We start from the raw sequence: 12,467 nt of genomic DNA on the forward strand, positions 1-12,467 counted from the left end.
CTGGTCAACTGGGGGTTTAGCCTTGCCATAGAGGCCTTATAATTATATACGGAATATATAATTTAGGCTCTTAGTGAATTTGCTTTTGTTATCAGAAAACACTTCCAATCCATTTGTATGGAAGTAACCTGTGATGCACAAATGGTTTTGACCAAATTATTTCTGAAGTGGCTATGGTCAACTCCAGACCAGAGAAAAGCATTGCTGCACACAATAACAGTATATAATATAATACAGTATATTGGAATACAGAACATGAATGCTAAAACATGTTGCCGTACAGCTGACACACAATGACCTTAAACGAATAGGTCACTAGAATAAACAAATAAATAAATAAATAATTCACCTGCAAATTTACTCACCCTCAGGGCATCCAAGGTGTCAATGAGTTTGTTTGTTTATCAGAACAGATTTGGAGAAATTTAGCATTCCGTCACTTTCTCACCAATAGATCCTCTGCAGTGAATGGGTGCCGTCAGTCCAAACAGCTGATAAATACACTTCACAAGACATTAACTGATGGGCTGGAGTTGTGTGGATTTCTTGTGGATTATTGTGATGTTTTTTATCAACTGTTTGGACTCTCATTCTGATGGCACCCATTCACTGTGCAGCATCCATTGGTGAACAAGTGATGTAATGCTACATTTCTCTAAATCTGTTCCGACGAAGAAACAAACTCACCCACATCTTAATGGCCTTTTCAGCTAATTTTCATGTTTGGTGAACTATTCTTAAACCATGGCCTTGTCAACATAGTTTTTAATGTCATGGAAATCCAAATGGATATTATAATATTGAATGCGAAGAAAAAGGTAAGTCATGGTGCAATATTTGTCTCAGTTTTTTTGTTTGGCACACACATTATGTGCAGGCTGTGCTGTCTCCCTCTGTGTTGCATACACAACATTGACAGCCTGTAAAATCTTTTATATATTGTCACTGCTTCATCAATCAACAACCATAAGATCTGATCATTTTTGCTCCTCTCACTGAAGTAGCAGTGCTGACAGCAGCTGTAACTTGCTGCCACTCAGTATATTCTTATTTTAGTGATGACACTCACAGACACCCCAATTATTAAAATTTTTTTGGCTTCTACTTTTAAATCTCTATTTATATGGCAATATTTCAATGCATATAATATCATATTTAAATATATATATTAGTGGTGTGAAAGTTGACTGGTGACATTGCCTAAGGTCTTCAATAATATGACAATTGTCAATCCTGACCAGATTATGTCATGTCGCCATTTGAAAATCGCTCAGGAAATGCAACTCATTTGTACAGCAGGCTGCATTTTAACACTGAATAACTGAAGGGTACAGCACAGGCTTGACTTACCACCAAGACTTAGTTGACCATTTTCTCTTAATCACAGTCTTTGTGCCAGACACGTTGTACCTGTAGTTCAAGTTAAGCGTTAAACTCAGACAAGACAATCAAAGACCTGAGCTCACCAGTCCCCAATAATTGAGCAGCTCTAATGCATGAACTTCTGATGTGTTTCTATGGCAACCATCCAATCGGAGAGAGGGTGAGAATGAGCTTTGCTCGGGGTCTGTATCCTGTAGCCTACTGATTAGCCTAATATCACAGACCAACTCATGTCACAATGCATATGTGAGACAGTAATTGGTTGCTCCAATTTACCACCAAGACTTAGTTGACCATTTTCTCTTAATCACAGTCTTTGTGCCAGACACGTTGTACCTGTAGTTCAAGTTAAGCGTTAAACTCAGACAAGACAATCAAAGACCTGAGCTCACCAGTCCCCAATAATTGAGCAGCTCTAATGCATGAACTTCTGATGTGTTTCTATGGCAACCATCCAATCGGAGAGGGTGAGAATGAGCTTTGCTCGGGGTCTGTATCCTGTAGCCTACTGATTAGCCTAATATCACAGACCAACTCATGTCACAATGCATATGTGAGACAGTAATTGGTTGCTCCAACTCAGTCTGATGGAAACTTACACTGAAAATGGTTCTTTCTTATAGGTCAAATAACCATAGAAAATATAATCAAAGATTTACCTGATAGATGTAATGTTACTTGACTTAATATTCTAAAAATGTAAGCTTTCAGGAACATAATAGGTTAATGGACCGTGATACAGCTTTTATATGTATACTCAGATTTTTTTGTACTCAGGATCAATGCATCGTTTTTTTTTAGTTCAAATGAATCTACAATGAGAAAGAAATGGTTTCCTGGTTTAGACTTATTCCCCAATTGTCCTAGGATTCACATGTGCATGAGTTATTAATATGCTTGCACTGTGCAAATTTACTCACCCTCAGGGCATCCAAGGTGTCAATGAGTTTGTTTGTTTATCAGAACAGATTTGGAGAAATTTAGCATTCCGTCACTTTCTCACCAATAGATCCTCTGCAGTGAATGGGTGCCGTCAGTCCAAACAGCTGATAAATACACTTCACAAGACATTAACTGATGGGCTGGAGTTGTGTGGATTTCTTGTGGATTATTGTGATGTTTTTTATCAACTGTTTGGACTCTCATTCTGATGGCACCCATTCACTGTGCAGCATCCATTGGTGAACAAGTGATGTAATGCTACATTTCTCTAAATCTGTTCCGACGAAGAAACAAACTCACCCACATCTTAATGGCCTTTTCAGCTAATTTTCATGTTTGGTGAACTATTCTTAAACCATGGCCTTGTCAACATAGTTTTTAATGTCATGGAAATCCAAATGGATATTATAATATTGAATGCGAAGAAAAAGGTAAGTCATGGTGCAATATTTGTCTCAGTTTTTTTGTTTGGCACACACATTATGTGCAGGCTGTGCTGTCTCCCTCTGTGTTGCATACACAACATTGACAGCCTGTAAAATCTTTTATATATTGTCACTGCTTCATCAATCAACAACCATAAGATCTGATCATTTTTGCTCCTCTCACTGAAGTAGCAGTGCTGACAGCAGCTGTAACTTGCTGCCACTCAGTATATTCTTATTTTAGTGATGACACTCACAGACACCCCAATTATTAAAATTTTTTTGGCTTCTACTTTTAAATCTCTATTTATATGGCAATATTTCAATGCATATAATATCATATTTAAATATATATATTAGTGGTGTGAAAGTTGACTGGTGACATTGCCTAAGGTCTTCAATAATATGACAATTGTCAATCCTGACCAGATTATGTCATGTCGCCATTTGAAAATCGCTCAGGAAATGCAACTCATTTGTACAGCAGGCTGCATTTTAACACTGAATAACTGAAGGGTACAGCACAGGCTTGACTTACCACCAAGACTTAGTTGACCATTTTCTCTTAATCACAGTCTTTGTGCCAGACACGTTGTACCTGTAGTTCAAGTTAAGCGTTAAACTCAGACAAGACAATCAAAGACCTGAGCTCACCAGTCCCCAATAATTGAGCAGCTCTAATGCATGAACTTCTGATGTGTTTCTATGGCAACCATCCAATCGGAGAGAGGGTGAGAATGAGCTTTGCTCGGGGTCTGTATCCTGTAGCCTACTGATTAGCCTAATATCACAGACCAACTCATGTCACAATGCATATGTGAGACAGTAATTGGTTGCTCCAATTCAGTCTGATGGAAACTTACACTGAAAATGGTTCTTTCTTATAGGTCAAATAACCATAGAAAATATAATCAAAGATTTACCTGATAGATGTAATGTTACTTGACTTAATATTCTAAAAATGTAAGCTTTCAGGAACATAATAGGTTAATGGACCGTGATACAGCTTTTATATGTATACTCAGATTTTTTTGTACTCAGGATCAATGCATCGTTTTTTTTTAGTTCAAATGAATCTACAATGAGAAAGAAATGGTTTCCTGGTTTAGACCCATTCCCCATTGTCCTAGGATTCACATGTGCATGAGTTATTAATATGCTTGCACTGTTGGTTTTGTTGCATGTTTTGTTGTTGGCTTGTTATGTCAGGATGAGTTTGTTCCTATACTTAAAATGATCAGTTAGTTCATTGTGTGTTTTCTTGCTGATGTTGCATGTGATGTTTTTTTTAATTATTTAAATGTAGAACGAACAAGAACATTTACCTAGAAATATGCATAAGGTGGTGAATACAATGTTTTCAGTTATGATGGTAGCACCAAAAGAAATGAATAGAAAAAAGAAAAGAAAAAATATCCAAATGTATACATTTGTTTTGCCTTTTTATTTATTTATTTAGTATCTTTCAGCCTCAAAATATATTTCACTAGTTAATTTTTTAACAGTAGCTGTTGTATGTGATGTTAATCATTTGCAACGATAGCAGATTTCAGACTTTTTGCAGATATGTTTTGCATTAGGCCTTTTTTGCAATATTATTGAATCGTTTCAATTGCTATAATATTCATATTCTAGTTATATTACAAAATTACATTGAGTTAATTAAAGTAGTTTATGGATAATTAGGTTTTTCCTATGGGATAATACAGAGAGGAAATGATCGAGGAGCGCTCGTTACACCTGTAGGCTGAAAGGGGCGTGGCTTCCCGCACACATTTATACTTGCAAGGGGCTTCACGTTCAGGTGACAGACGCGATTCATACATTCCCAGAACAGCCAAAAACTTCAGTTATGAATGAAAATGCTTGCGTAACTATCCTCAAAGAGTTTATTTAGAAGAAAGAACCACCAGAGCTTTACAAAGAGCCCTTCTCCAAATGCCGTCCGCTGCGCGAATGGGAGAAGAGGAGGGAATGGGATTTATTTGTAAGCTGGAGTCTAGTTCTTCTGTCGGGGTTGAGTGAATTGATATACTTTGAGTGAATTGATGTATTAATTTGAACAACGGAGGGACGGCAGAAGACAGCTCGGGGCAGAATAAGAAGAGCGCGGGAGTGACTGTCACTGGATGCTGTATGAGGTGTCGCTCCAGCGGGCGCTTCGTGAGGGGCGATGGAGATGCTGATGGACTGGAGACCTCCCACATTTCTGCTTCTCACCTTGCTGTGCTTGTTTCCAGGTAAGATAAATAAGAAAAGAAATATCATATGTTGTTGATGCGGTGTTGAGCGAACTCTGACCAAGTTAAAAGGGACTGTACACTCTAAAAAATGCTGTATATGCAAATATGGACTAACCCAACTTTTGGGTTAAAAATTTAAGGTAAAAATTTAACCCAACGGTCGGGTTAGTCCATATTTGACCCAAAGTTGGTTTGAAACAACCCAGTATTTTTTAGAGTGTATCATTAGTAAAGTCTCAAATCAACCTGTTTTGTTTTTCTTAGGTGAGACATTTATCTTATACAATAAGACAACCGTTTAAAATTGTAGTTGAATGTGTAAACATGGCTGCAATGTGTAAACATTCAACTAAAGTTGATGTAGAGATTCATAAGCAAATAAAAACACATGTAGGTGTCCTCATATACAAAAAATATTTTTTGTAGTCATGAAATATTTTAGAAACTGAGATTTCCTTCTTACCAACAGATAGCCTATATTTTATCCTGGTGTACACAGCCATGTTGTTGTTAGCTTAATGGGAAGTCATCACATTAACCCTTAACGACTTGAATCCTGATTTTTCCTTATAGTAAATCAGGTGGTAAAATGAAGATTGTTGGTACCAACTGCAGCCAACAACTGAAAGTAGTGACAGTGAATTATGGCGCAGTGATATGACCATTGTCCTGACTAATTTCCAGCAAGGCTCAAGTCAGAGGAGCTTGTAATCCGCTGAATTACCCTGACATTTTTACAAGCAAGGACAAGGTACGAATTCACTCTCAGTGCTGGCCGACAAGATTAAACCGTGTCATTGTGTTGCAGATTTTTCTTCCTTGAGCTAAAAAACCCACAATACATGGACAAGGTTGAATATAATAAAATTGCATTCACATGCCCTCGTAACCTCTTGGATGTTTCGAAATGTAGTGAGCCTTATTAAACTGGTATTGGTTGCTTTGTCAGGGTTTTGGTCTGTGTTTCCAACATGGCAAATTGCTGATGTGGTAGTGTTTTCTGTACCTCCAGGGAGGCACCATTATCGCATTATATGGAGAGTGTGCCTTATAATGGGGAAACTGCCAGATGACTGCTGTAGCCTGCAAATATTAAGCTGTTTTGTTTGACCTGTCTTGAGTGACCCTGAAAGGAAATTGCCACCATATATGCTGCCTTGCAAAATTACTACATTGCACAGTTACTTTTTTTTTGTGGTAGCCTGTAGAATATTATGCTTGATTTTGAAATGATTTCATTTTTCGAGAAACATTTCACCTATATGAAAATGAATTAATCATTTATTCACCCATAAGACTATGATAAATCTTTGAAACACAAATTAAGATATTTTTAAAGAATCCTGAGAGATTTCGGTCCCTCCAGTGAAAGTTAAGGTCAGGTACTTAGGTAAGACCCAACGAGGTTATAAAGGTCTTGTAAAATTAATTCATATGAATTAAGTGGTTTAATTTACGTAATGTGAAGCGATGTGATTTCTTTATATAATTTACAGATTTCACTTTTATTCACATAAACACACAGATAGAACACAATCACATACAGTTTGGTAAACATGGAAGATCCATCACATACTAAACCAACCTCATTGGTTTGCATGCATCATGCACCCACGTTTGAGCTTCCATGTTTACCATATTTGAGGTGCTCTATGCATGTGTGTCAATAATTTTTTAGATGTAAACAATAGCCTAAATTAAATCTGTTTATCATATAAAGCAATCGTAAATCACGGTCACAGGTCGTGGTGCGGAGGAAGCACACGGAGAGGAAGGAATCCACGATAAGAGTCTTTAATTATCAAAACGAACATAACACTTGGAAACCACAACACAACTTTAACGCAAGACAAGGGAACTGGGTAAAACACAGGGCGTATAAACATTTGGAACGTAATCAGGGAGAACAGAAATAGGTGAGGAGTAATCAAAACAGGTAAACAGAATAAACGATGATTAACTAAATGAGAACAGGCACTGAACCAAATAGGGGCAAACATGTGACAGATATCGCCCCCCCCCCCTCCGCAAGGCGCAACATAACATCGATTGCCTTGGAGGTCCCTCAGGACAGGTTTGGACAGGACGCCTCCAAGGCAGTACCGGATCAGGGTCCCATGGTGGGGTGGGCAGCTCGGGGAGCCATGGCGGAGCTGGTAGCTCAGGAAACCATGGCGGATCCTCCGTGGCCTTAGCCAGCTCGGCCATGGGTATATGCCCCCCCAATTTTCTTGGGGAAAACTTGGAATCCTGGGGGGCGCTCTGGAGGTGCGGGCACTAGAGGGCGCTCTGGACGGGATTCAGGGACTGGAGCCTTCCTTGGGCTAACCTCGGGCACAGGAGCCCTCCGTGGGCTATGCTCGGGAGCTGGAGCCCTCCGTGGGCTATGCTCGGGAGCTGGAGCCCTCCGTGGGCTGGATTTGGCACTGGAGCCCACTCTGGGCTGGATTCTGCACTGGAGGGTGCTCTGGAGGAGCAGGCACAGCAAGGCGCTTCGAGGAGCTGGCACTGGAGAGTGCTCTGGAGGAGCAGGCACAGCAAGGCGCTTTCGAGGAGCTGGCACTGGAGGGTGCTCTGGAGGAGCAGGCACAGCAAGGCGCTTTCGAGGAGCCGACACTGGAGCGCGCCTAGGGACCAGAACCAACTCCTCCTCAAATCTCCTCCTCCTTAGATTCCCCTCTAGGCTCGGGGTAGGCAGGCGGGCCTATCTTCGGAGTGGCCGGCAGGCTGGAGTGAGCTGTGGCCAGTGGGCTCGTCTTCGGAGCGGTGAAACGTGCGGCGGCTTCCATGCCGCGGGGAAAAAAAAACGGGAAAACAAACATGGGGAAAGGACGCTGCTTACTTTCAGTTTTTTGTGGTCTTGCATTCTGTCACGGGTCGTGGTGCAGAGGAAGCACACGGAGAGGAAGGAATCCACGATAGCATCTTTAATTATCGAAACAAGAACAAAACACTTGGAAACTGAGGGAGACCACAACCCCGATACAACTTTAACGCAAGACAAAGGAATTGAGGAAAACACAGGGCTTATAAACATATGGAACGTAATCAGGGAGAAAAGAAACAGGTGAGGAGTAATCAATCAAAACGGGTGAATAGAATAAATTATGATTAACTAAATGAGAACAGGAACTGAACCAAATAGGGGCAAACAGGAACTAAACAGAAACAAACATGTGACAATCATAAGACTTTAAGTAAACCAATGGATTAATTAAAAAATGTTTACAACAAATTTATGACCTTTATGGATCTTTAAGTTTTAGTTTCCTGGGACCTAATTTATCAACAGTGCGTAGAAAAGGTTCTATATTTTGTCCTTATATTTACACACATTTACATATAAGTACAAGTTGGTAGATCGCACACGTTGTGTGAAACTGTGCTTACACACTCATTACGCACACGTCTGTGCGTACGCACTGTTGATAAATTAGGGCCCTGGACTTTAAATGGAGGGACAGAAATCACTCAGATTTAATTAAAATACTGTATATATAAATATAAATTTGTGTTTCAGAGATTAACTTTAAGTCTTAAGGGTTTGAAATGACATGAAGGTAAGTAAATGATGAGAGAATTTTCATTACCTTTAAATCCTGAAGGTGGTCTGAAGGTTACATTCTGTATGTAGACTGTAAATTTAGGCACAACCCCTTATTTATTATTAACAGTGAAACATCAGTTTTGGCTTATTAATGCCTGCTGTGAACTAAAATCGTCTGAAAATGAAAATGCCCAGGATTTAAATGCCATTTATCAAGCGCTTTTTAATTCATACCAGCGTAAATACACTCCATACCAATTTAAAGGAAAAGCCCCACAGGAGATGGCTTAAGTCCCTTGATCAAGTATTTAGTTGTGGTCAGTATGACTCTGGGCTACATCTACTTGTGATACTACAACCTTTGTGAAAATAACATAGATATTTTCCTAGACTGTACAAGGTCAATTGTAATTGTACTTTAGAAAAGATAGTTTGAAATAAGTCTAACATTTAGTACTCTGCAAAATTGAATATTTTAACCATTAATATATAATATAATATAATATAAAATGGGTAGATTACTTACAAATTATAGTTAGGAAATTATAAAGGAAAATTTAGAAAGTTTTAGAAGTTTAGAAGTTAGAAATTCTAAAAAATAAGAATTAGGGAGAATCAATAAATTATGTATAATTTACTGTCATCATGTGAACAATATGTAATTATGTAATCCATAAAAAAGTAACTGTAATCTGATTATGAACATTTAACAATTTAATTTACTCTAATTACAAGTACTAAATTTTTGGAATCTGATTACATAACCCAGATTAAATGTAATCCGTTATTACCCAGCCATAAATATAATATAATATATAATACTAACTTTGTTAAAAACACAAGTGTTAAAGAAAGAGCCACATGATGAATCAAAGCTCAGAAGACGTTTTTCCACAAGCTGAGGTAAACAAGACTTTTTTAACATCCAACAACTTTAACTTTCACAGTAATTTACTGTAAAATTACATGAAATGTCCCATTAGGTTTATTACAGTTTTTCATAGAATAATGAAACCTACTATTAACCAATTAACAGGTTTTATACCATAGCATTTTTTACAGTTTTTATATTTTTTAAAACACAGATTATAGTGCAATATAGTAATTTCTGACTAGTAGTCAGCGCTATTCGCTTAACCTGCTGAACATGATGTTAAAATGCGGTTTAGGGGCAAGATTGGTCCTGGAGGCACATAATCCCCGTTACCCTGGATAGTCTGAGGGGGCTGACAGAAATTTGACCTGGATTTAGGCAGGCCAGACCTGGTCGAGCGAGGCTAATAAGGGCCTAAAGGATCCAATCCGGGCCAGCCACCTCAGAATACACCAGGAGCAGCTGTTGCACCTTGCAGATTAACACCGCTGATTGTTTTAAGCTTTCATCTGCCTTCCCCCCTTGCTCTCACTCTCTCTGATCTGCGACGGAGTCGTCCGTTCACTTCTCTCTTATCACGGCGGAGCATAACATCTCTCCCCCATCTCTCCTGAGCTCTTATTAAACCTCCCCCTGCCCTGCCGCTACATCTGTGCAGCTGATCCACGTCCGTCCGTCCTTCATCTCACTGACTCTATGTGACAGACATCTTGTGAAAGGGCGCGTGTGTTTAACTATTATCTAGGAGGGCTTTTTATTACACCGTCCCTCTGATAGTAGTCGCAATTACTCTGATGTGCCTGAGGATGAGAAATGGCCATGTGAGATAATATCAAAGGTGGAAGAGGTTGGCCATGCTGTGCACCCATCACCTGCAAATGTAATTTGGGAGAATAATCACAGGCATGATGGAACTGAGCCCGCAGTCATCTGTGTGGGGCAGCATTCAGCACCTGCAGCATGAAGCACAGCAATGACTTCATTCTGAATCCCCAAAATAGCAGTTAAATGTCCAAAGACAGTGATTATTAAGCAATATCACACATGCTTACATGCTCATATTCAGTACAGCAGCAGTGAGTGAGATATTGCTTCTAACATTTTTGTCAGGGGCTCAAATGTAATTGGACAAATAAATATAATCATAAATAAAATTTTCATTTTTAATATTTTGTTGAGAATCCTTTGCAGGCAATGACTGCCTTAAGTCTGTAACTCATGGACATCACCGGTCACAAATTCGATCCATGAATTTCCATCCACTTGCCATCAGAGGTCGCCCTTCCATGATATTGACTCTCGCACTATGCAGACTGTTACACATCACCCTGGACTACATTTCCCATGTTCCATTGCACTGATTACACTCACACCTGAAACCAATTACACGCTCACCTGAATGCTATTACACACACTATATAACACCTACCCTGATCCTGCTCTAGTTGCTGAGTATTGTTCTGCATTTTTCACTCCCAAAGTGTTAGCTGCCTTACCGAGCCATTCCGTGTTTTCTGTTTTAGTGTATTGTTTTGCGTTTATCCCTGTTTAGCGGATAGCTACCTTATCGAGCCCGTTTAAGTTTTCATAGTTTTCTTAGTCTAGTCTTAGTCTTGCCTTGTCTGTTTTCCTGGTCTCTGATTCACGGCACGTATCTTGGATTAACCCTTTGCTTGCCGTTTCTGACTCTGTTTGCCCCTGCCTGGACCTTTGCCTTCTACCTGAATTTATCTCTTGCCTTGCCTTCGATATACCTGTTTGCCATTGTCTGACCCATGCCTGTTAAAACCACGTCTCTTAATAAAAGCTTGCATATGGATCCGCATGTCTCTCATCTCATAACATCACCAGAGACTGGGTTTCCTCCTTTGTGATGCTTTGCCAGGCCTTTACTGCAGCTGACTTCAGTTGTTGTTTGTTTGTGGGTCTTTCTGCCTTTAGTTTTGTCTTCAGCAAGTGAAATGCATGCTCAATCGGGTTGAAATCAGAAATTCAGAATATTCCACATTTTTACCTTCAAAAACTCGCTGGGTTGTTTTTGCTGTATTTCCCTTTCCACTTCAGAATTCTTCCGGCTGCTTCTGTCCTCTGTCACATCATCACTAAACACCAGTAAGCCAGTGCCACTGGAAGCCATGTATGCTCATGCCATCAAACTGCTCCACAATGTTTCACAGATGATGTTGAATGCTTTGGATCATGAGCTGTTCCAAGTCTTCTCCATCCTTTTTTCTTCCCGTCTTTCTGGTACAGGTTGATCTTAATTTTAGCCGTCCAAAGAATGCTTTTCCAGAAATGGTCTGGCTTTTTAGATGTATTTGGCAAAGTCTGATCTGGCCTTGTTTGCACCTTGTGGTTTTATGTATCTTTGTCATTTTTATTAGTTCTTTTAAATATACATTTTTATTTAGCTATTAATAATACTATTCATTTATTTTCTTTTTTAGTAATTTTAGTACTTTCAGTGAGTTTCCAGTTTCTAATTTTAGTGTAGGTTTTTCATATAAAATTTGTATTATTACAGATTTATTTAAATTACTGGAAAATATTTAAATGGAAGTCATGGAAGGCCATAAATAGTCTGAATCCATACTGTACTAATGAATGTTTGATAATGAATGCTTGATATAAAGGCTTAGAGAAGCCACCATGATTCATATAGTGAATCATGTAGAGCGCTGCAAAAGTTGATAGATTGGGTTTGTTTTAATTTTTAAAAATGTTTGAAATTACATTTTTTGCAGCTTTCATTAAGAATACAACACAAATGCTCAAAACGCCCTGAGTATGTCTAGTGAGACAAGATTAATGAGTCAAGATGATTGTGTCTGTTTTAATATTTATGGTTTTCAAATGCATGCGTCATTATAAATTTGCATCCATTTTTATCCTCCTCGTTTTATTGACCTTGCTTACTGGTGGGGCGGTAATTTCATTTGCCTCAAAATATCCACTTGTTATGGTCTGTTATAGATTTTAATCAGGAATAAACGGCATACGTAATTCGACATGAATGAAAACAAGCTCACAGAAAATATTGAAAATATTCTTCG

The 12,467-nt window shown here is 38.9% G+C and overlaps 1 protein-coding gene across 2 annotated transcripts in view; it reads left to right on the top strand.

Moving 5' to 3' along the window:
• The first annotated feature begins 4,573 nt into the window (after positions 1 to 4,573).
• LOC107582569 (endothelial cell-selective adhesion molecule-like) overlaps positions 4,574 to 12,467 on the top strand; it is a 44,359-nt gene continuing 36,465 nt past the window's right edge. For both annotated transcript variants that reach the window (XM_016268462.1, XM_016268463.1), the window contains exon 1: positions 4,574 to 4,990. In XM_016268462.1, the coding sequence (XP_016123948.1) occupies positions 4,924 to 4,990 (67 nt within the window). In that variant the 5' untranslated portion in view covers positions 4,574 to 4,923. The remainder of the gene's footprint in view (positions 4,991 to 12,467) is intronic.

Source organism: Sinocyclocheilus grahami, unplaced genomic scaffold, assembly GCF_001515645.1.
Source record: "Sinocyclocheilus grahami isolate Dianchi unplaced genomic scaffold, SAMN03320097.WGS_v1.1 scaffold46.1, whole genome shotgun sequence".
Taxonomy (NCBI): Eukaryota; Metazoa; Chordata; class Actinopteri; order Cypriniformes; family Cyprinidae; genus Sinocyclocheilus; species Sinocyclocheilus grahami.